Source organism: Oncorhynchus mykiss, chromosome 30 (genome assembly GCF_013265735.2).
Source record: "Oncorhynchus mykiss isolate Arlee chromosome 30, USDA_OmykA_1.1, whole genome shotgun sequence".
Lineage (NCBI taxonomy): Eukaryota > Metazoa > Chordata > Actinopteri > Salmoniformes > Salmonidae > Oncorhynchus > Oncorhynchus mykiss.
The window spans coordinates 11,201,683-11,227,459 of NC_050570.1; the positions used below are offsets into that span (position 1 = coordinate 11,201,683).

At 41.7% G+C, this 25,777-nt stretch overlaps 1 protein-coding gene across 1 annotated transcript; it reads left to right on the top strand.

Annotated features, from left to right (window-relative positions):
* On the top strand, positions 1–24,404 carry LOC110521313 (ceramide kinase). The gene is made up of 13 exons (XM_021598796.2): positions 1–350; positions 17,698–17,832; positions 18,964–19,086; positions 20,153–20,278; positions 20,964–21,030; positions 21,267–21,412; positions 21,986–22,060; positions 22,485–22,637; positions 22,745–22,850; positions 22,957–23,042; positions 23,166–23,371; positions 23,524–23,735; positions 23,875–24,404. The coding sequence occupies exons 1-13, from the start codon at positions 200–202 to the stop codon at positions 23,963–23,965; spliced, it is 1,677 nt and encodes a 558-aa protein (XP_021454471.1). The 5' UTR covers positions 1–199; the 3' UTR covers positions 23,966–24,404.
* The last annotated feature ends 1,373 nt before the right edge of the window (positions 24,405–25,777 follow it).

Consider the following 25,777-nt stretch of genomic DNA (forward strand, 5'->3'; position numbering starts at 1 on the left):
GAATACGTTGTGACGCCATGCGTAATTTTCAGCCCTTCCCCTTTTGATGAATCCGCTATTCAATTGTGGCAGTCGAAAACAGCAACGTTGTTTCCTTATGTATAAAATGGTGCTCAGTAACCTGATAAATTACTAAAGAAATGCTTCGACTAAGATAATATTAATACGCTCTCTAAGTCTCTGGCTTACTGGTGAAGGCATGGATAAACAACCGAGGTTATTGGCATCCCAACTCTTCCTGAAAAACAGCGTCTTCGAAGTATCGTTAAACGGTGTGCTTCTGACATGGAAAGAGATTCCGGCCAATAAAAAAGTAGTTTCGGGCAGCATACATCACCCCTTCAAAGTCGGTAAGTGTCATAAGATAAACAGGGTATTAAGTGTGAAGATATATGCTACTAAAATACTCCGACTGAGCTCGATGGACAGAGGTGATTTATAGCCTATAGTATGTTCTCTTTGTTGGATATATTCGCTGTCCAGGTGACGTGCGCAGACTAAGGTTAGTCTTAAAATATGTCAGTTATTCGTTGCTGCACCTAACCTTTTTGCTGATGAAAGACCATACATTGTTATTGTCAACGAATGACATGGTATGTTAAAGCCTACTGTATAGGCCTATTCGAAACCGAGAGTGACAATTTAGTGCAGTCTTTTATTTTAATGTACATTTTTATCGTAGCAGCGAGACTATCCATTTCCCAGAACTATGTTTTAAATTAACGCAAGCCAATTATGAGCTGTTGGATGACAACTGCGGCCCTGGTTTGGGTAGCGTCGCTATGTCGGGTCAATTGGATGGTACGCCATTTGTTCTTGGAGTTCTTCTTTATGAGTTGCCTGACATTTGTCATCACCTCATACGGTAGGGCTAATAACCACTATAGCGCTTGCACGGTAGCCTTCATGTTTTACGCATCCTTCATGTTGTCAGTCTATTCCCAGTACATTTAAACGCACAAAGCATAATAATTCTAGGCTGTTCGTTATGTATTAGCCTTTATTATAAGCTAATTAGATTCAGTAATGTATTGATATTCAGATTGAAATTGTTATTATAGCCTACTAGGTTACATGAGCCAACATGTCTGAATGGAATAGGCTGCGTTTGCCTACACAGGCAGCCCAATTCAGAAGTTTGTCACTAATTGGTCTTTTGACCATTCAAATCAGATATTTTCACATTAGATATTTTACAGGTCAAAATACCATTTAGTGAAAAAAAGATCAGAATTGGGCTGCCTGTGTAAACTGAGCCATAGTACGACATCCCTTGTCACCTGAGATTCAGACGAGGAGCAAACATAGAGACAGGGGTCTCCTCTTTGTGTCTGTGGCATTATAGCGTCTAACAGCATTGGCAGTGCCATTGAGGCTATCTCCATTTTGAAGTAGTAATTTTTGGCTGATCCGTCAAGATGACCGTTGGACATGACTACAACAAGTTCACCAGGAAAGATCAGCCAATGAAGTGGAAGTCCCACCCAGTTGACTACATTGAAATGGTGGAAGCCCTCAATGGCACTACCCATGCTAATACGGACTTTTAGCCTCGATCATTCTCCTATGGGAGCAAAGCATATCCACATGGGGACGTATGGAATGTGCTGATGTTGGACATTTGAGTAATTTAGCAGATGCGACTTACAGGAGCAATTGGAGTTAAATGCCTTGCTCAAGGGTACATCGACAAAGATTTCATCTAGTCGGTGCAGGGATTTGAACCAGCAACCTTTTGGTTACTGGCTCAACGCTCTTAACAGCTAGGCTACCTGCCGGCACTGTTTTACTCTGTATGGTCTGTTGAATTAAATGTGGCAGTAGGCCTACCACCCCTGAAACCAGGCCTAAATGGAAATTGACTCTACTAAAAGCCTTTTGGATATTCAAAGCATCTTATTGTGGTGAATTCAAAAGCATAGGCTACACTAGAGATATGAGGGAAGAGAGCGGGTTCACGCTCCTTATGGTCAATGATAGGCCACGTAGAATTTATAGGAATCCATGGACAATTGTCGTCAACCAATCCAAACAATTTAGATTTCCAAGTCAGTAAATCAACAATATAACATGTTTGATGCTAATTTGGATATTTAATAACTTATCTAAAAATATTACGAAATTCTGATTTTTATGATCACTATCACAGATTGAGTTGCAGTCTTGTCTGCGGCCTAATTCTGTAGTAGACCCTGTGCCATTCAGATTCTCTCATTCTAACAACGGACAGGACAGCCTCACCAAAAGCAAACACACCCATCACTTTCACTGTCAATGGATAGAGGAAGGCCTAGTGTAACAGTACTCGTCTTGCGTTGTGTACAATCAGTCATCGACACGGAACTCCAACATGTAGCACCAGTCATGTAGCTTTATTCTGATAAGAACGACACAAAATTGCATGTCATGCAATGCACGTCTCACCCTCCAACTCTGCACTCACGCACACTGGTTTGCTGCTTGTTCACTGGGCTAGTTACCAAAATAATACAATTACAATATACAATATAATATCTTTAACAATGTACCTGAAAAGAACGACACAAAATTGCACGTCATGCAATGCACGTCTCACCCTCCAACTCTGCACTCACGCACTGTACAAAATATATGAACCCCCCCACCAGACACAGTAAGTTGCTAGCTAATACTGGCGGGAATTCTCTACAACAAAATGCACAACAAATATTCTAAAAAAAACGCTGCATCTTATGTGTGATGTTCGAATAACATTTACAAACAATCTGATATAAATTGTACATTTAAATCATCACTTGAGAGTGTAAAAATAACTTTTGATGTACAGTGCTTTGCAACCAACAACTTACCGCTGGTTTGGTGCTTGTTCACTGGGACGATTCTAACTGGAACATCCCCCCTCGTAAGCAAGCTACGCAAACCAGCCAAGAAGATGCCATGTTGAGTAGGTGAAGGCAAAACAAACTCAAACCAAAAACCCATTGGCTTAACAATAAAGTGGCAAGGGGAATCACCAATATAACCCTGTTACACTAGCACGGGTCTTCCACAATGTAGTTCCTGGCACATGTTTCCATCAGGTGTTGTTGTAATGTTTCAAACAGTCCAATGCAAACCCATCCATATTTGTTTAAAGATGAACGGTGAACACTCTGAATCAGAGCTGAGAAGGGCATTCACTCATGATGTCACTCACCACACTATGATGATAAGGGCCTACTGTTCTGTTGACATTTTCCCTCTGCTTGCTTGGCCCTTTGACATTTCCATGGAGGGCTAATGTTAGCTAGTCTGATTTGGTGTTAGTAGAAACATGTGTCCTGCAAAGCAGGCCCATAACCTACCAAGGGTTTTCATTTCTCCCGCTCCTCATCCCCCAACCCAACTTTCTTTCTATGGCTGTTATTAGCGAAACCAGTACACTAGTTGCACAACTAGGAAAGATCCGGCTAGTGCATAGGACAACGGTGACTTGTGTTTTCCAGAGCAGCTCCATACAATATGGCTGGTACAGTATGTTGTTGACCTACCCTTGTTGTGAGGAGCTAATTGATTTCAGTTATGTAATACTGTTCAATAAGTCATTGGGGTCAACCCTGGTGTTCAGTTTGAGCACCAGGGGTATGAGGAGGAAAGTCATGAAGAATTGCTGTGTGTGTGTGTGTGTGTGTCTCAGTATATTTCAAAGGAAAGAAGATTATCTTCAAACATTCCAAATATCAATTGTATTGATCTTCTCATTCAATGGAGAAGCTGTCAAATGAGAACCTATGGTTTAGGGTCAAACTAGGTAGGTAGGCCTTGATGAGTACAGTTTGTCTGTGATGACTCAGGCTGGGATCCAATCTGAAACTGCGCCATTTAAAGGCCGCTACAGACCCTACTCAAACAGAACGATGGAGTGCCGTATACGGTCCGTTCTAAAATTTGAGCCAAACAAAAGTACGTAGAAAACAACGCCTGTTACCTGAAGCGTTTACCATGAATGCGATCTCTACTAACACGGTCACATTACCTTTTAAAACCTGCCTTGTCTAATGGCATGATCATATTGACTCCTGTCCTTGGACATCATTTTCATTGACAACAGAGAGGAGATGACATAATGACCCAGAGCACTGGAGCAAAGGCCCTACCCCCTTCACTTCACAATCACTGGCCTCCCTCCCTTCAGTGTTTTTTAATGCCTGATATTTCATGCCTGACCCATATCCAGATAGCTAGGTTAGCCTTTATTCTCGTTGTTTGTCTTGAATGTCTCGAGCTGAATGGAGTCGGTAAACATCGGTATCTATTCTTAGCTCGGCACAATATCATGTTGGCTTATTCTGTGACTATGTATTAGGAACACCTTCCAAATATTGAGTTGCCCCCCCCCCCCCCCCTCATAGCTTTCATCTGGTCAGTCTGTCATGAAAAGAGCAGATGTTTTGCCTACTCAGTGTTTATCACTAGAAATATTGTTGATATTAGTAAACCATGACCCAAGGAGTTGATAACATTGGCCAACTAAGTATCTGAGAATCAAGTGTGTTATGTAGCATTTAGGCCTGCGATCAAATATGGTATGACTAACCATTATTATGTCCTCGGCTCCAAAGGACCAATGGTGTACATTCAGCAGGCCAATGTTAAGACCTATATCTCTTACAGTGACATTGTTATAGCTGTAAGTTGTCATAACAAAATGAAATTATCCTGTCATACTTATGTGGTGGCTTCCCATGTGGACAATATATCTGTCTAGAGATAAAACGGACTAGTGACCTCCCTGTGTCGTTAGTTCTTTCATCTTGAGGCTGTCAAAGGTCTCTTCATTTATTTCAGAATGGATGGGCTTTGGCGTCGAATCTATTCATTTCAGGAGCTGGAAAAAGTCCATTAAATTCAGAGATCTGATGTTCCAAGGACAAAAGTCTGGAAAATGAGCAATCACAAGCAGCGTTGTTGAAATAATCATCTCTCCAGATGAAAGGGGAATAGTCTTTGATAAAAACACTTTTTTTTCAGGCTTAAAGGGTAAATTAGTTTCAATTTATTTCTCATAAGATTATTATTTTCCATTCTCCACCTAAAAGGGATCAAATTACACAAGACCTTATCTCAGAGTAGATTGAAAGCTGGCTCCACTGTCTTCAGTGCTAATATCTGCTGCACCTGAGAGAAACGCACGTTGATCTAAGACCGAGAGGAAGCGGTAATCTGCTGCACCTGAGAGAAACGCACGTTGGTCTAAGACCGAGAGGAAGCAGTAATCTGCTGCACCTGAGAGAAATGCACGTTGGTCTAAGACCGAGAGGAAGCGGTAATCTGCTGCACCTGAGAGAAACGCACGTTGATCTAAGACCGAGAGGAAGCGGTAATCTGCTGCACCTGAGAGAAACACACGTTGAACTAAGACCGAGAGGAAGCAGTAATCTGCTGCACCTGAGAGAAACGCACGTTGGTCTAAGACCGAGAGGAAGCGGTAATCTGCTGCACCTGAGAGAAACACACGTTGGTCTAAGACCGAGAGGAAGCAGTAATCTGCTGCACCTGAGAGAAACACACGTTGGTCTAAGACCGAGAGGAACCAGTAATCTGCTGCACCTGAGAGAAACGCACGTTGGTCTAAGACCGAGAGGAAGCAGTAATCTGCTGCACCTGAGAGAAACACACGTTGATCTAAGACCGAGAGGAAGCAGTAATCTGCTGCACCTGAGAGAAACACACGTTGATCTAAGACCGAGAGGAAGCAGTAATCTGCTGCACCTGAGAGAAACACACGTTGATCTAAGACCGAGAGGAACCAGTAATCTGCTGCACCTGAGAGAAACGCACATTGGTCTAAGACCGAGAGGAAGCAGTAATCTGCTGCACCTGAGAGAAACACACGTTGAACTAAGACAGAGAGGAAGCAGTAATCTGCTGTACCTGAGAGAAACACACGTGAATGGCTTATTTGTTACGTGAGGTTTCTTTGATTTGAATAGAAGTTTCATAATACGGAGGACACGTGACATCCCTGCAACCTTCAGAAAAAAGTTGTCTCGAGATGGATGTGCATATTCATGGTAAGAGGCTAGTAGCATAGCATCTCTCCATTGAATACAGGCGGTTGATGTCAATAACCCTCATTGAGTATTCAAAAAAAATATTACAATAATGAGACGTATCCACCAATCCAAAGAAAATATAGACCTGAGCTAGACTGTCTGCTTTAATTGGAGGATATTTTCATACATATCGGGTTAACTTTTTGTACATAGTCCCCCCAGTTTAGGGGACCAAATGTATTGAGAGCGATTCACTTGTATTAGAGTATTCAAGGGTTTAGTATTTGTTTCCATATTGCTAGCACACAATAATTACATCGAGTCACTTTTATTATAAATAAGAATAGAATGTTACTAAACACTTCTACATTAATGTGTAGTACATTTACAAAGACCTGGGGATTTCTTGGCACTGAATATGAACATGTGGATGCTATCATTAACCTGTTAGAGCTCTAGGGGCGCTATTTCATTTTTGGATAAAAAACGTTCCCGTTTTAAGCGCGATATTTTGTCACGAAAAGATGCTCGACTATGCATATTATTGACAGTTTTGGAAAGAAAACACTCTGAAGTTTCAGAATCTGCAAAGATTTTGTCTGTAAGTGCCCCAGAACTCATTCTACAGGCGAAACCAAGATGATGCATCACCCAGGAATTAGCAGAATTTCTGAAGCTCTGTTTTCCATTCTCTCCTTATATGGCTGTGATTGCGCAACGAATGAGCCTACACTTTCTGTCGTTCGCCCAAGGTCTTAGCAGCATTGTGACGTATTTGTAGGCATATCATTGGAAGATTGACCATAAGAGACTACATTTTCCAAGTGTCCGCCTGGTGTCCTGCGTCGAATTCGGTGCGCAATTGCCAGCTGCTTCTACTTTACCATTTGATTCAGGGGAGAAAGCATGTGTCCAAGAACGATGTATCAATGAAGAGATATGTGAAAAACACCTTGATGATTGATTCTAAACAACGTTTGCCATGTTTTCAGTCGATATTATGGAGTTAATTTGGAAAAAAGTTTGCGTTTTGAGGACTGAATTTATGGATTTTTTTTGGTAGCCAAATGTGATGTATAAAACGGAGCTATTTCTAATACACAAGGAATCTTTTTGGAAAAACTGAGCATCTGCTATCTAACTGAGAGTATCCTCATTGAAAACATCAGAAGTTCTTCAAAGGTAAATGATTTTATTTGAAGGCTTTTATGTTTTTGTTAATGTTGCGTGCTGGATGCTAACGCTAATGCTAACGCTAAATGCTAACGCGAAATGCTAACTCTAGCTAGCTACTTTTACACAAATTATTGTTTTCCTATGGTTGAGAAGCATATTTTGAAAATCTGAGATGACAGTGTTGTTTACAAAAGGCTAAGCTTGAGAGATGGCATATTTATTTCATTTCATTTGTGATTTTCATAAATAGTTAACGTTGTGTTATGCTAATGAGCTTGCTGATAGATTTACACAATCCTGGATACAGGGGTTTTTTCATAGCTAAACGTGACGCAGAAAACGGAGCGATTTGTCCTAAACAAATAATCTTTCAGGAAAAACTGAACATTTGCTATCTGAGAGTCTCCTCATTGAAAACATCTGAAGTTCTTCAAAGGTAAATGATTTTTTTGAATGCTTTTCTGTTTTTTTGTGTAAATGTTGCCAGCTGAATGCTAATGCTAAATGCTACGTTAGCCATCAATACTGTTACACAAATGCTTGTTTTGCAATGGTTGAGAAGCATATTTTGAAAATCTGAGATGACAGTGTTGTTAACAAAAGGCTAAGCTTGAGAGCTAGCATATTTATTTCATTTCATTTGCGATTTTCATGAATAGTTAACGTTGCGTTATGGTAATGAGCTTGAGTCTGTATTCACGAACCCGGATCCGGGATGGGGAGATCAGAAAGGTTAATACAGATAGTCCTGAATAAATTATGAGTATTGATGAGTGACAATGTTTGCAGCTCAAATATCATACCACCAAGACATGCTCACTTCTCACCATTATAATAATGGGAGATTTGCGGGGGGTCGATATTTATGCCTCTAACTTTCTCATCAATTTTCAGGATTATCCATATTCATGGTAGCATTAACAGTAATGTCGTGTTTAGAAACATCCTATTCTTATTTACAAAAGTGACTCCAAAATGACACATTGTTTACTATTAATTTATATTGTGCAGAACATAATCTGAAACGCAACCAAAACAAACTGCAAATGCATCCAACAAGTTTGTAGCGACACAAGCTTGATTTAATCACTGCATTCTAGGAATATGGGACTATATTAGTGAATTTATCCCAATACTTCTGGTCCCCTAAAATGGGGCCACAATGTACAAAAAGCATTGTAATTTCGAACCAATTTATCCGATATGGATGAAAAAACCCTCAAACTTTAACCTAGTAGTCATTATACCAATGTGAAATCCAAAGTGCTGGAGTACGGAGCCAAAACAACAACGTGTCACTGTCCCAATACTTTTGGAGCTCACTACAGTGACTAGTTTGAACTGCGTTTGCCAGCTGTATTTGACGGGGTTCCCTTCGCTTGACAATGTTCCTATATCTCCGATCAGATGTAAAGGACATAAAAGTTGAAGAGATTAAATTAAACCCATTTGCTATGAAGAGGCCTAGTGAATCGGGCTGGATTTTGAAGTTCATCTTGACGAGTGTGCTTTTAACCTCTCTAGGGTAGGTGAGATGTTAACGTCCCACCAGGCGAACATCCGGTGAAACTGCAGAGAGCTAACATTCTAAATACACCATTTGTTATAGTAAACATTCTTGTAAATACATGTATTTTACATAATTTAAAAGATGAACGTAATATTAATCCAGCTGCTGTGTCAGATTTCAAAAAGCCGTTACTGCGAAAGCAAACATGCTATTTTTAGGGGGACGGCGCCACGCACACACAAGTATTACTAGCATTTTCCAACCAAGCATTAGCGCCTGGAAAGTCAGAAATAACAATAAAATAAACCGCTTACCATTAAAGATCTTCCTCTGGTGGCAATGCCAAGTGTCCTAACTACACAGTGAATGTTGGTTTTGTTTGTTAAAATCAATTTTTTATAGCCTAACACGAAACATTTGTAAAGCGCTTGCGTCGTGATTTCCATCTCATTCAACTTTGGACAAAGCGTTCGTGGTAATTACACACACTAAACAAACGTTTATCCAGTCATGGTTAATTTCATTGCAATCCTCTGGTTGTTACTAACACAACCATACTTGATGGTTCTTTTCCCAGGACGTATTGACCGAAACAAACCGATTTGAAGACACCAATCAATGACATCATTGCGAACCAATGGTAGGACCCGTCTATCGTTGATTGACTGTATTTTGGCCCAATGACCACTGATCATCTTGAAAGATAGCCTATGAGCTGAGGTAAACAGCAATATGTAATGGTTATACGTTTGAAGACGAGCCTTCGTCGTAAACTCTGGCGTAAAAGAGGTTCATTCGCCATTGCAAATCCTACTTGACGGAGCCACGGGTGTTACGCATAGCAGTACATATTCAATGAGCCGCCAATGTCTAGGTGTCCATCTCCTTCTGAAGCTTGTTCATCCAGCCGGACCCATGCTGTCTTCGGCTCCACACTTACCTGGCCATCTAGAGATGTGAAGTCAGTGACAAAGAAGCGGAGGTGGGGAAGAGAGAAACCTGCAGACAGAGGGCCAGAGGGTCGTTGGCACTCTGTGTTAGAAGATGATGTGGAACTAAATCCACCTGTTTTTAGACCCAAAAGGCAGCCAGGACCTCAACTAGACATGACTGCAAAGTACAGCCCCCTTAAACTTTTTCAACTGTCTTTCACCTCGTCAGTTGTTGATTTCCCTGGTGTCGAACACCAATAAGTACGGGGCTAAGAAGCAGGCAGGAAAGAAAGAGGCATGGAAGACCATTTCCGCTACTTTTCAATGGTCATTTACATGGGGCTGGTGAAGTTGAAAACTCTAAGGGACTACTGGAAAACGTCCGCTCTCTATCCACTGCCTTTCCCCATGGCTGTCATGTCTTGTAAAAGGTTTCTGACTGTCTCACGGGCGCTTCACATCAGTGACCCAGAAGTTGATTGGAAGAATGACGAAGAGAGGCACACCAAGGTTTGATAGGCTGTGCAAAATCAAACCTCCCTACCCCAACACCGTGAGGCCTGCAAGACCTATTTTCAGCCCGCCCAGAACCTGTCCATCGATGAGAAGATGGTAGCCTCAAAGGCCAGAATCAGCCTCAAACAATACATGCGTAACAAACCAACCAAATGGGGTTACAAACTATTTGTTTTGGCTGATTTCTGTGTGTGCCTACACTTGCAATTTTGTTGTTTATGAGGGGGAAAACAGTTTTGCTACCGGTTATGGACTGAGTTATGATTCCGTTATGAAGTTATTGGATTTTCAACTGCTGGGGAAGGGCTACAAACTGTTTGTGGACAACTTCTACACAAGCCCGACCCTGTTTACAAAGCTGAGGAAGCGGGATGTGTGGGCTTGTGGCACCATTCGGACCAACAGAGTGGGATGAACGAGGTGAACGACATGCCTAAGCGGGCTGAGCGGGATACCATGCAATGGATCTGTGAAGATGGCCTTCTCTTTGTGAAGTGAATGGATACCAGAGAGGTGGTCATGTGCTCCATTATCCACAAGTCCTTCAGTGGAGATCACGTCGTCAGGCGTGTGAAGGATGGTGACGGGGCTGGTGTAGCTCGCTAATTTTTTCTCGCTAAGTTATCTGTCCAAAACTTTGCTCAGCTATTGTTGCCATCTAATGTTCTTCATTCAAATCATCCACAGCATCCTATCTGTATGTTTGGCTGTTCTTGGTCATTTGAAAGATGATGCAGCAACAATAAAAAACAGAAAACAAACGTTTATTTCCTTGTATTTTCTTCTACCAGATCTATTGTGTGTTATCCTCCTACATTCAATTCACATTTTTCCACAAAATTCAGTGTTTCCTTTCAAATGATACCACGAATGTGCATATCCTTGCCTCTGGGCCTGAGCTACAGGCAGTTAGATTATGATATGTCTTTAGGTGGAAATTGAGACGAAGGGGGAGGTACCCCAAAGAAGTTAAAGTAATTGCAAAAAGGTTCCTATGTAGTGACAGGACACAGAACACCTTTGACCCCCATTTAGGCTTACATCAAATACAGTGAGCTGTTGTAGTGTGTAGTGGTGCTCCTAGTTGTAATGGAGTGTGGTGTGGTTTCTTGCCCTCAGCCAATGGTGATATTCCCACAGGGAATTTCACACACACATCATAAATGGCTCTGTGTTCACAACCTTGGTAAGTATGTACAAAATGTGTGGTCAAGTATTACCAAGATGATGTTTGTACAATATCTAAAGAAAAGTGGTGCAAGTAAGCACATTCTCTGCTGATGCAGTTGCATGTTTCACATTTATGTGAAAATGAGGGAACTTTTGTGAACACGGTTCTCTAACCGAATTGGTTTGACCTGGTTTGTAAAAGGGTTGGCACCTCTTGGGACATTGTGAAGGGTGAGGAGATTAGGGCTGGGTGATATATCAAATTAAGTTGATTATGCGTCTCATATACAGTGGGGCAAAAAAGTATTTAGTCAGCCACCAATTGTGCAAGTTCTCCCACTTAAAAATATGAGAGAGGCCTGTAATTTTCATCATAGGTACAATTCAACTATGACAGACAAAATGAGAGAGAAAATCCAGAAAATCACATTGTAGTATTTTTTATGAATTTCTTTGCAAATTATGGTGGAAAATAAGTATTTGGTCAATAACAAAAGTTTATCTCAATACTTTGTCATTGCCAACAAAGGGTATATAACAGAGGTCAAACGTTTTCTGTAAGTCTTCACAAGTTTTTCACACACTGTTGCTGGTATTTTGGACCATTCCTCCATGCATATCTCCTCTAGAGCAGTGATGTTTGGGGGCTGTTGCTGGGCAACACTGACTTTCAACTCCCTCCAAAGATTTTCTATGGGGTTGAGATCTGAAGACTGGCTAGGCCACTCCAGGACCTTGAAATGCTTCTTACGAAGCCACTCCTTCGTTGCCCGGGCGGTGTGTTTGGGATCATTGTCATGCTGAAAGACCCAGCCACGTTTCATCTTCAATGCCCTTGCTGATGGAAGGAGGTTTTCACTCAAAATCTCATGATACATGGCCCCATTCATTCTTTCCTTTACACAGATCAGTCGTCATGGTCCCTTTGTAGAAAAACAGCCCCAAAGCATGATGTTTCCACCACCATGCTTCACAGTAGGTATGGTGTTCTTTGGATGCAACTCAGCATTCTTTGTCCTCCAAACACAACGAGTGGAGTTTTTACCAAAAAGTTATATTTTGGTTTCATCTGACCATATGACATTCTCCCAATCTTCTTCTGGATCATCCAAATGCTATCTAGCAAACTTCAGATGGGCCTGGAAATGTACTGGCTTAAGCAGGGGGACACGTTTGGCACTGCAGAATTTGAGTCCCTGGCGGCGTAGTGTGTTACTGATGGTAGGCTTTGTTACTTTGGTCCCAGCTCTCTGCAGGTCATTCATTAGGTCCCCCTGTGTGGTTCTGGGATTTTTGCTCACCGTTCTTGTGATCATTTTGACCCAACGGGGTGAGATCTTGCGTGGAGCCCCAGATTGAGGGAGATTATCAGTGGCCTTGTATGTCTTCCATTTCCTAATAATTGCTCCCACAGTTGATTTCTTAAAACCAAGCTGCTTACCTATTGCAGATTCAGTCTTCCCAGCCTGGTGCAGGTCTACAATTTTGTTTCTGCTGTCCTTTGAAAGCTCTTTGGTCTTGGCCATAGTGGAGTTTGGAGTGTGACTGTTTGAGGTTGTGGACAGGTGTCTTTTATACTGATAACAAGTTCAAACAGGTGCCATTAATACAGGTAACGAGTGGAGGACAGAGGAGCCTCTTAAAGAAGAAGTTACAGGTCTGTGAGAGCCAGAAATCTTGCTTGTTTGTAGGTGACCAAATACTTATTTTCCACCATAATTTGCAAATAAATTCATAAAATCCTACAATGTGATTTTCTGGATTTTTTTTCCCCTCATTTTGTCCGTCATAGTGTACCTATGATGAAAATTACAGGCCTCTCACATCTTTTTATGTGGGAGAACTTGCACAATTGGTGGCTGACTAAATACTTTTTTGCCCCACTATATATGTGTGTATGTATGTATGTACCAGTCACACATCTACTCATTCAAGGGGATTTTCTTTATTTTTAAAATTGAGAATAATAGTGAAGACATCAACTATGAACTAACACAATGAAATAACACTTGGAATCATGTTGTAACTTAAGTGTTTGAGGTTCTTCAAAGCAGCCACCCAGCTGCCAGCTTCACCTGGAATGCTTTTCCAATAGTCTTGAATGAGTTCCCACATATGCAGAACACTTGTTGGCCGCTTTTCTATCACTCAGCGGTCTATCATCCCAAACCATTTTAACTTCTCTAGGGTTAGGGGCAGCATTCGGAATTTTGGATAAAAAGCATGCCCAAATTAAACGTCCTGCTACTCGGGCACCGAATATATGATATGCATATAACTGGTAGATTTGGATAGAAAATGCTCTAGTAGTTTTCTATTCAATGCCATTACAGTATCCATTGACTTAGGACTCAAATTGCAGTTCCCATGCCTTCCAGTAGATGTCAGCAGTCTTTAAAAAATGTTTTGGGGTGTATTCTGATAAATGAGGGAGTAAGACCAGTCTGAATGAGTGGACCCTGCCGTGTCAGAGCTTTTTCATGCGCAATCCCGAGAGAGTGCCTTTCCATTTTATATTGACGGCGTTATTGTCCGGTTGAAATATTATTGTTTATTTAGGCTAAAAACAACCTGAGGATTGAATATAAACATCGTTTGACATGTTTCTATGAACTTTATGGATACAATTTGGATTCTTTTGTCTGCCCATTTTGACTGCGTTTGAGCCTGTGGATTACTGAAGAAAACGCACAAACAAAACTGAGGTTTTTGGATATATTTGTTTTTTCTTAGCTCTCATGGTCTAGTTAAAAATGCCTCTCTAAGGTATGCAAAGACTGACATGAGGAAATCTGATTCACTACCCAATTTAGAAATTGCACTTCCTGCCGATCCCTCGCACCTCACTATTTTTAGGGACAGGGATGGTGCCTCACAGTAGAGGCCTTCACGGATCCAAAAAGTTTATCATACAGACACGATATGCATGAATATATATTTTTTATGTAGATGCCTGTTCCAAACGGACCCGAGAACCACTCGACCCATTGCATATAGGCCTGGTCGGCTCTAGACTCGATCCGAGTGAGGGAAGCAGCAGAAAAGTCCATTTTTAATAAACCAGAGCTGAGGTAGAAAGTGGTGACGCTCTAGCAGGTGGCGTGCTGTGTGTAGGCTACAGTGAGAGTGAGTGAGTGACTCAGGGTGCAGGGAGGGAGACGCAGCAACCAATCAAGCCAACTTGCGCTATAGTAGACTAATAACTGCCAATAGGATTGCGTAGTACTTGTCTTGACTGCATCAAACCGGGATAAGCTAGCTAGCTAAGCTTATTGAGGCTGCATACACTTTCTTGTCCTAAACAGTTACAAATAACATCTCCATTCAGAATAATAAGTAACAGCCTACCTGTTGGCTCTTGGTCTTGTAGCCTAATCTTGCCTTTTAACTTCCACCTTCCATTGATTAGACATCTCTTAACTTTTGCCGCACACTGAGGCTCTATGACTGTAGCCTGTTGGTGCTTTCATGACTTATGATTGGCCAACAACAAGCTAAACGCATCACTCATGAAAAGCAAGAGCAGCAGCATCAATTATACAAGCACCTGCTCCCTCTCCTCTCCTCTTCTCTCCCCTGTAGCAGTCTCGTATGGGTCCTTCCAGACGTCAGGTAAAATTGCACATACCCGGTAGTAAGACTAATTAAAATCCGATCAGACCCGTCACGGGTTCTGGATCTGGACCCTCTCGTGTATTCGTGTACAGGTGGATCTATGAAGACCTCTACATCAGCTTGTTGAGCCAAGTTACTCCCGCCATACCTCTCCTCTATAGTGGCCTTTATTTACACTCCTTAGCCAATGGGGTTGTTGGCACCTCCAGCAATGGTGGACTTGGTCAATATAGTCTTTGATAAATCTCACATGTTATTAACATGTCATAGGTCATGGACGGGTACTTTAAAAGTTGACTTCTCAGTCAACACAAACTGCATTTGAGGTCAGCTTGAAGGTTTGGGGTATGCAGACAGGTAGCGGACAGAAATAAAACACACTACCGTTCCAAAGTTTTTTGGTCACTTAGAAATGTCCTTGCTTTTGAAAGAAAAACACATTTTTGGTCCATTTTAAAATAAAAACAAATTTATCAGAAATACAGTGTAGACATTGTTAATGTTGTAAATGACTATTGTAGCTGGAAGCGGCAGATTTTTAATGGAATATCTACATAGGCGTACAGAGACCCTTTATCAGCAACCATCACTCCTGTGTTCCAATGGCGTGTTAGCTAATCCAAGTTGACCATTTTAAAAGGCTAATTGATCATTAGAAAACCCTTTTGCAATTGTTAGCATTGCTGAAAACTGCTGTACTGATTTAAAAATAACAATAAAACTGTCCTTTAGACTAGTTGAGTATCTGAAGCGTCAGCATTTGTGGATTCAATTACAGGCTCAAAATTGCCAGAAACAAAGATATTTCTTCTGAAACTCGTCAGTCTATTCTTGTTCTGAGAAATGAAGGCGAAAAATTGCGAAGAAACTGAAGATCTCGTACAACGTTGTGTACTACTCCCTTCACAGAGCAGCGCAAACTGGCTCTAACCAGACTAGAAAGAGTGGGAGGCCCCGGTGCACAACTGATCAAGAGGACAAGTACATTAGTGTCTAGTTTGATAAGCAGACACCTCACAAGTCCTCAACTGGCAGCTTCACTGTTGATGTTGAGACTGGTGTTTTGCGGGTACTATTTAATGAAGCTGCCAGTAGGACTGGGCGATATGGCAAATAAATTAGCACAATATTTATATATGAACCTGAACAAACCGTGGTTAGAGCATTGGGCCAGTAACCGAAAGATTGTTCGATCGAATCCCCGAGCTGAAAAGGTACAAATCTGTCGTTCTACCCCTGAACAAGGCAGTTAACACACTGTTCCCCGATAGACCGTCATTGTAAATAAGAAGTTGTTCTTAACTGACTTGCATAGTTAAATAAAGTTGACCTTTTTTTATTATGTGAGCTACACATAAAATTATACTTGAAGGAAAATTGTTCCATGTTTTCGGCCAGGGAGCACGCACCTGTGGTCAATTAAATTGATAAGCCTCTTGAGACCTTCCTTTTCGACTGTGCTAATTGGTAGCATGTCCTTAGCAATGCAATGTATAATAGCATTTGTGATGTCTTGTCTATGTTGGTTTGTAGGGCATAAACGCTGTCAGTGTTGACTGCTTCGGGCAAACATCCCTAGATTGGCTGGTGCTCGAGGGGCTTTTATCAAAAAACTCAAACTCCCTGCATGTTCCAAAGAGTGATTTTGATTCAGATGTTGAAACAGGTTTGTGGTATTACCAGACTTGGTAGCCACCTGTCTATGGCACAATTTGCACCGAACATTGCTCTGCTCTGTCGGACTTCAAAAAGCCAAACCACTTCCAAATGACTGAAACAGTTGAACCCTTTTTATCAATAATTTCTTCGTTTGGAAGCTTCTCCTTCACTATGGCTATCACTGCCACTGTTTTTGCCTACATCACTCATTTTTCGTGGTTAATAGTGGCTACTCCATCACTTGAGGTGCTAAGTGGTTTTTAGTGGGCGTATACCTCTCCTTGTGCATATTGTCACTTCTCTGCACACTCCTGCTGCGTCACAGAGGTGAAATGGACTGCTGTACCTAACTATTCTATATCAACATTATCAAAAATGAATCTAAACGTTTTATATAGTTATTGAGAGAAGTAATTACCTCTAATTATTGATATTGATTTATCGCCCAGCCATAGCTACCAGTTGAGGATTTGTGAGCTGTCTGTGCACCGGGACCTCCCACTCTTTCTATCATTAATGAATGATCAACACAGAAGTCTCACAAGGTCATTAATGTTTCCCTGATTTCCTATAGAGCTGTTATAGAACTGCTGTGGGCACAAAAACAAATGAATGCAGGATCGGCTCATGATAATGACTTCAGGAAAATGGTGGTAATAACAGGCACCATTAATGTAGGAGTTGCCCTAACAATATGGTATTGTTTGGTCCATAGTGATTGATCTAATCTTTCTCCAAATGATCCCCTTCTGTTATCCATCAGTAGTGCTCTCTATGGCAGGAGCGGTCAACAGCTATACAGCACTAATGGTTCTCCCCCTCCTTGCCTTCTTTGTCCAACACTACCTCCACCCTAATGCTGAAATCAAACTGTTAATGGCCCATTAGAGCTCCCATCTCATCACATTAACTTTATTAGCAGGAAGCTATCCAAGCTGTAATTGATACAGCCAGCCAAGTTTGTTTGGGTAGGTAAAAAAGGGCTTGAGATCCTGTCTCTCTTGTTTTGTGTGTGTGTGTGTGCTTTTCCAATACATTTCATTTCTAAAGGGTAAATCTCTGGTTACTGCCACATTGTGACAGATTGATTTGGTGTGTTTAACAGGTAGCAGCCACAGCGTGTCCGTGTCTGAGATCCTAGCAGTCCGGGAGCTCGATGTGGATGGCGGGACCAAAGATGATGGCAGGTGGCAGAAAATGCCCCAGAAACTGACTGAAGCCTATCCATATGCATTCACAGGTACAAATTGTTGGTCATCTAGAGCAATCTACAGATAATGGATTCAATATGTAGTGTGCTTACCCATAAAATGTATGAATTCACTCAAGGTTTATACATATGTCCATTCATTAGAGAATTCCTTCTGAAAAATTATAGTCCAAACCATGTCTCTACCATATACACTGCTTTCAGAAAGTATTCATACCCCTTGACTTATTCCACATTTTGTTTATACAGCCTGAATTCAAAATAGATTAAAATAAAAATTCTCACCCATCTACACACAATACCCCATAATGACAAAATTAATACATGTTTTAGAAATTGTTGCAAATTTATGAAAAATTAAATGCATAGATATAATTTGCATAAGTATTCACATCCCTCAGTAAATACTTTAGAAGCACCTTTGGTAGCAATTACAGATGTGAGTCTTTCTGGGTAAGTCTCCTAAGCGCTTTCCACACCTGGATTGTGCAACATTTGCCAATTTCTTTCAAAAAATTATTCAAGCTCTGTCAAATTTGGTTGTTGAACATTGCTGGAGAACCATTTTCAGGTCTTGCCATAGATTTTCAAGTAACCTTGTCAAAACTGTAACTTTGCCACTCAAACATTCACTGTCTTCTTGGTAAGCAACTCCATTATACATTTGGCATTGTGTTTTAGGGTATTGTACAGCTGAAAGGTGAATTAATCACCCAGTGTCTGGTGGAAAGCAGACTGCTCTTAGCTCCGTTTCTTTTTTTAAGGATACAAGCATACCCATAACATGATGCTGCCACCACTATGCTTGAAAATATTAAGAGTGATACTCAGTAATGTATTGGATTTGTCCCAAACATAACACTTTGTATTCAGGACAAAAAGTGAATTGCTTTGCCACTTTGTTCGCAGTATTACTTTAGTGCCTTGTTGCAAACATGTTTTGGAATATTTGTATTCGGTACAGGCTTCCTTTTTTTCACTCTGTTAATCAGGTTAGTCTTGTGGAGTAACTACAATGTTGTTGTTTCATCCTCAGTTTTCTCCTATCACAGCCATTTAAACTCTGCAACTGTTTTAAAGTCATCATTGGCCTCATGGTGAAATCCCTGAGTTTTGTTAAGCCTCTGTACCCTGTCACCCCTTCGCGTCCCCCTTCCACAGTGTCCTATGTGGAGAGAGCAAGGCAGCACCGCTGGCAGTGTAGTGACGTCACCTTCCACTGTTCAGAGGGGGCGCTGCGTCAGCAGTGGATCCAGACCATCAGAGAGCAGCTCACAGCACTGAGTATGGCTGAGTATTACTGACAATGAATATGTTTTGTGAAGTTTGGCTGCAAAGCTTACTCAGAAATGAGTGGCCTTCATTCTGTTCTGTTAATCAGTGTACTGAGCGATTAACCGTCATTTCATATTTTTTCCGGTCATTAAACAACTCATTGACCGTCTGTTCAATTACTTGAATTCAATCTAGTTTTTTTTTTTAATGTGAGCCCAGAGTGCCATTTCTCTAGAGAGAAATTAAATAATTCACGACAGAAATCAAGTAAACTATGTGGGACAAGGGGCTGAAGGGAGTTGTCATTTTCATTAAGCAAATATTCAACCTAGTTCAGCTCAGAAACATGATAATTAACTACAATCCAATTGTGGCAGTTTTTTTTTATCGTTTTGGACAGAGATCAGAGCGGTTGCCAACATCAGTCCAAAATAAGCCCAATGTGTTTCTATGTTCTTATTTTGGACCTCAACTTGTCGCCTGCCTTTGACAACGGCTCCCATTGTTAGGGCAGAGACATCATTATATACAGATCTCTGGACGGATACACTTTTACGCTTGCTATGTTAGGTTAGATGCACACAGGGCAGAATGTACACAATGCTGAGAGGGACAGAGACAGTTTGAAAGTATGCCTTATCTACTTTTGAAGAACTAGTTAAATGATTTCGTCAGACAGCTCTGCAACATAAGCTACTTAGGAAGGCTACCTAAATAGAATTACTAGACAGTACAGTATGGGGAGCACAGAGATAACGTTAGTTTTGGCTCGCTGACTGCTACTACCTGAGCAGAGATGAGATTACTTTAAGGAACTGATATGTGATTTCATAGGAAATTACTGTTTTTCTATTGATGTCTACCAAGTTGGACCTGACAGAGACAATGGAATATTTTCTATGTTTTGGCAGTTATTTTGTTTTTTAAAGCATTAAATACATTATTGAAAACCGTGATTCTTTTTTCAAAAATCAAACCGAACCGACCTCAAAGAGCACTAATTGTTCAGTACTATTGCTCAGCCTACAGCCTAGAAATTGATCTGGGGAAAAATCTTTCACTTTACTTTTTGCAGCTAGCAGACCCAAGCATTTGCTGGTGTACATCAACCCTCATGGGGGCAAGCAGCAAGGCGAGTGCATTTATGAGCAGAAAGTCGCGCCTCTCTTCGCCTGTGCCTCCATCTCCACAGACGTGATTGGTGAGTTCCTGCCAAAGACATTAAACATGCTTTAATAAAAGATGAGTCTTTATGGGCCAAGTCAAATTGTTCACTGTAGGCAAATGGGCACAAGCTCTCTCAGGCCGCACAGGAATATGACAATTTACGGCCGCCATCTATCATCCTAGTTCCTCATTGGAAAGGATGATGGTCGATGAATACTGGATTCCTTTACATCCGGTTTACTTCTCAGACTAGAGAAAGACTGGACATTTGTCAAAGTCACACATTTTGACGAATTGCATTTAACTATACAGCTGCTTGGGTTGATATCAAGATATTGATACAGTATTTGAACAATTGTAAAAAATAAAATAAAAATCTAAGGTGGGTGTGAAAATGTTTGCACATAAAATCAAACTATTCCTTTGGCTACAAATTGTTTAAATGTCTAACAATTAGAGAAGAGAAAATGTACTTTAGGACTTCCTCTATCTCAGACTTCTTTATGGAAAATGCTTAGTCGATATATTGCTCCAAGCGAGTGAATGATTACTCCCTAAGTCCAAAATATCGATTTATGCAACAAATTAGGAAAACAGCATGCGATATAAATGAATCAATTGTAAACCTGTTCATGTTGACATTTCAAGTGTGTATCTCAACTACAAGAAGCACTTGAAAGACAAACGTCTAACTCTTTCCTGGTCATTTGTTGTCATAGTTACAGAGCATGCCAATCATGCCAGGGACCACCTGAAGACAGAGGCGGAGTTAAAGAAATATGATGGGTGAGTCGAGGATGGAGATGTTCTTAATGTCATTGTCGCTATAGTAATGACAGGTCTGTTTTAAAGACCTCTTTGTAGTCTGGTTTTCAGCTCAACCGTCACTAAATCATATTCAACCAATCACAGTTGAACTAAAAACACCCCCGGTCAAGTATATTAATCTCAAACGACAAACAAAAATATCAGTTTTGTTGTTCTGACCTTTGTGTGTTAAATGACCTTTGACCTCTATGCAGAGTGGTGTGTGTGGGCGGGGACGGCATGTTCAGCGAGATAGTTCACGGCCTGGTCTCTCGAACACAGAGGGAAAACGGAGTGGACCAGAACAGCCCGGAGGAGAAGCTGGTACCCTGTAGTCTCCGCATCGGCATAATACCCGCAGGTTAGTCAAGGCCCCACGCAGACATTCACAAGCACATGCATGTACACATTCTATACATGCCATCTGCAAGCATTCTCCTCTCTTTTTGTCTTGTCTTGATTATTTATATTTAATATTTTGGATTTAATGTAACAATGTTCTTGTCTATAGCTATTTTGTTTTATGTGGAAGAGTAGCTCCTGCATGTGCTATAGCTAACAGCTAAAAAACACACATCACTATGTTTACACAGCAATGATCACATAATAAGCTATCAATAGCTCAGTTTATAAACTAATGTCAACCATGAGGTCCATTTCATGTACACTACCAGTGTTGATTTCCGCATTCCATTTTTCCATCTTACACACACACACACACACACCCTGGCCGTGATCCCACTCTCCAAGGGTGTTGGGATATGCAATAAAAAAAACATTTCCAATACATGCATGCATATTAGTACACACTTGTACATGTATGAGAGAGGACAATTATAAGCGCCCACCAAATTATTATTACAAACACACACACTGCTAGCTTTTGTCTGTGTAGTCAGGAACATAATGTATCTTTGTTTTGTGTGATATCCAGGTTCAACGGACTGCATCTGCTATGCCACTGTCGGCATCAATGACCCTGTGACCTCAGCTTTACATGTCATAGTGGGTGGGTGCAGTCATCTACATTGAAATATTAACAGCACTTCCAATTAAATTGCCTTTAAAAATAGTGTAACTGACATTTGTTTACAGCACAGACTAGTAGCATAAGCGTTCTTTGTCACTGTTCCAGGTCATTCCTGGAGATTCATTGTGAATAGAAATGTCTCGTGTTAGACACTTCTATGTTATCGCTATGGCACACTCAGCTGACCAACAAGTGACAGCCATGACCTACTTATTCAGAGCTTTTGAGATAAGATGAAACTGCTGGAGGTCAGTGTGGGTGGGTGGATGGGTGTGCAGGTGTGTTTTTTTTAATAGTAAATGCACATAGTGTGTCATCACACCTCTTTAAGACACTGTACCCCACACACACAGTATCTGTGAAGGATCACTCATACTAGACTTGGGGGGGGGCGTCTTCACAGGAGACTCCCAGCCAATGGACGTGTGCTCGGTCCATCACAACAACACGTTCTTGAGGTATTCCAGCTCCCTGCTTGGATATGGTTTCTACGGCGACGTGCTGGCAGACAGCGAGAGGAAACGCTGGATGGGACCAGCCAGATACAACTTTTCAGGTGGGTCAGAGGAGTAGCTTTAGCTGTTTTAGGAAATACAACCATTGTTACTGTTGTGGTAGTCTGTTGTCATTGCAAGTGATATGGCATGATGTCGTTTTGTGCAGGTTTTAAGACGTTTCTGACACATCACCACTATGAAGGGGCTGTGTCTTTTCTACCAGCAACTGACATACTGGGAACACCGCGAGACAAGACCAGGTGTAGAGCTGGGTATGTAACACTGTACACCTGTTGTGTAGTTTAGTATTACATGTTTGTCTAGATGTTGCAAAGGAGATTGCTAACTTGGCTAGCCAACTCCATTCCTGCTTTCCAGGTGCTTCATATGCCAGCACGACGGGCAGCTGTATTCAGGGGATTCCCCAGAGGAATCCAAGACTGCTCCAGATGTCTCAGACAGAGGTAGGTACAGTATCTCTGCCTGAACGCACATATGGCCTCAACTCCACACGCCATGGGTCTCTACTGAAACCTGCTCAATGTTTTCACCACAAAGCCCCAACCTCTGTTTCTGTTCTATCCCAGAATATGAAATGGGGTGGGGGGTGGTCAGAGGGAAGTTCCTGGCCATCAACGCGGCCAGTATGAGCTGTGCCTGTCCCCGTAGCCCCAAGGGCCTGTCCCCCGCCGCCCACCTCGCTGACGGCACCACCGACCTCATCCTCGTACGCAAGTGCTCCCGGTTCAACTTCCTGCGCCACCTGCTACGCCACACCAGCAAAGACGACCAGGTAACCACACTGGATGGGGCTACTGCAATGGTTTCTTGATTTCTGTGGGTACTCCAACCCGGGTCGATAGCAGTGGTTGCATGAGATGGTTAACTCGCCACTTTCCTGTATCAGGGATTTCACTTTCTCACTTCTGTTCCTCCCCCCTTCAGTTTGACATGACCTTTGTAGAGGTGCACCGTGTGCGGCGCTTCCGCTTCACGCCACGCCACTGGCAAAACGACTCAGAGCTGGACCTGAGGGAGAACGGCAAGCAGCTCTTCAGCCAGATCTGCCGGGACCACCCGGCCTGCAGCTGCAGCCCTGCCTATAGCAGCTGGAACTGTGACGGCGAGATCCTCCCCCACGCTGCCATTGAAGTCGGGTACGCAACCCTCTACATGGAAATATAACACACTTCTAAAAGTTTATTTTCTGCACTGTGCTGTCTTCAACATTTGAATTGAATTCCTGCCTTTGTTTTTTTCCCTGACAATGTTTTTCTTTGTATTCTGCCCTGCCAGAGTTCATTGCCAGTTGATCAAGCTGTTTACGCGAGGGATCGAAGAGCAGCCTTTGTTTGAGGACCTCGCCAACCCCCCGTGTGCACTCTAGGTCCCATCACCCCTCCGCTGCCCTACCCTATCAGTCACTGGAACAGTCCTACAGCGTTTCAAAGCCTCCCTCTGCTGTCACTTACCTTAGCCCTGTGCACTACCTTTCTCTAATGTACTTTCTGGGGCCATTTTGGAGGTCACAATTTCACAGGTCAAAGAGTGCTGGTATGTGGTACATTTACAGAGGTTCATTATCCACTATAGCGAAGAAGAAATCATGAACATTTTAAAAGAATGTACCCCCTTCCTTGCTATCCTTTTGCAATAAAGAGATGTTAACCAACACCTAACGTGCTGTTCAACATTTGTAGAACATCCGTTTGCACGTGTTGGAATGTATGTTGCTCCAAATGATGAAGAATTGTTACAAAGCTTTGTTTGTTTGTTTATCCATTTGGAGAAACCCAATATTAAAGGATGTTTGAATGTTTCTAGCTGCTTGCCTTGTTTGATGTTATTTCCCTGCGCCTAAAAAGCATGAATTTGAATACATTTGTGTGGATGATAGGATATTGGATGAACCAGAGCACACTATGGGTGCCAGATGCCAGCTAGCCTGTCACCTTAATGTGGTAATTTAATATGTCCTATATACAGTGCCTTGCGAAAGTATTCGGCCCCCTTGAACTTTGCGACCTTTTGCCACATTTCAGGCTTCAAACATAACGATATAAAACTGTATTTTTTTTGTGAAGAATCAACAAGTGGGACACAATCATGAAGTGGAACGACATTTATTGGATATTTCAAACTTTTTTTAATTAACAAATCAAAAACTGAAAAATTGGGCGTGCAAAATTATTCAGCCCCCTTAAGTTAATACTTTGTAGCGCTCGCTACCTTTTGCTGCGATTACAGCTGTAAGTCGCTTGGGGTATGTCTATCAGTTTTGCACATCGAGAGACTGAAATTTATTCCCATTCCTCCTTGCAAAACAGCTCGAGCTCAGTGAGGTTGGATGGAGAGCATTTGTGAACAGCAGTTTTCAGTTCTTTCCACAGATTCTCGATTGGATTCAGGTCTGGACTTTGACTTGGCCATTCTAACACCTGGATATGTTTATTTTTGAACCATTCCATTGTAGATTTTGCTTTATGTTTTGGATCGTCTTGTTGGAAGACAAATCTCCGTCCCAGTCTCCGGTCTTTTCTTCCAGAATGGTCCTGTGTTTGGCTCCATCCATCTTCCCATCAATTTTAACCATCTTCCCTGTCCCTGCTGAAGAAAAGCAGGCCCAAACCATGATGCTGCCACCATGTTTGACAGTGGGGATGGTATGTTCAGGGTGATGAGCTGTGTTGCTTTTACGCCAAACATAACGTTTTGCATTGTTGCCAAAAAGTTCAATTTTGGTTTCATCTGACCAGAGCACCTTTTCCACATGTTTGGTGTGTCTCCCAGGTGGCTTGTGGCAAACTTTGAACAACACTTTTTATGGATATCTTTAAGAAATGGCTTTCTTCTTGCCACTCTTCCATAAAGGCCAGATTTGTGCAATATACGACTGATTGTTGTCCTATGGACAGAGTCTCCCACCTCAGCTGTAGATCTCTGCAGTTCATCCAGAGTGATCATGGGCCTCTTGGCTGCATCTCTGATCAGTCTTCTCCTTGTATGAGCTGAAAGTTTAGAGGGACGGCCAGGTCTTGGTAGATTTGCAGTGGTCTGATACTCCTTCCATTTCAATATTATCGCTTGCACAGTGCTCCTTTGGATGTTTAAAGCTTGGGAAATATTTTTGTATCCAAATCCGGCTTTAAACTTCTTCACAACAGTATCTCGGACCTGCCTGGTGTGTTCCTTGTTCTTC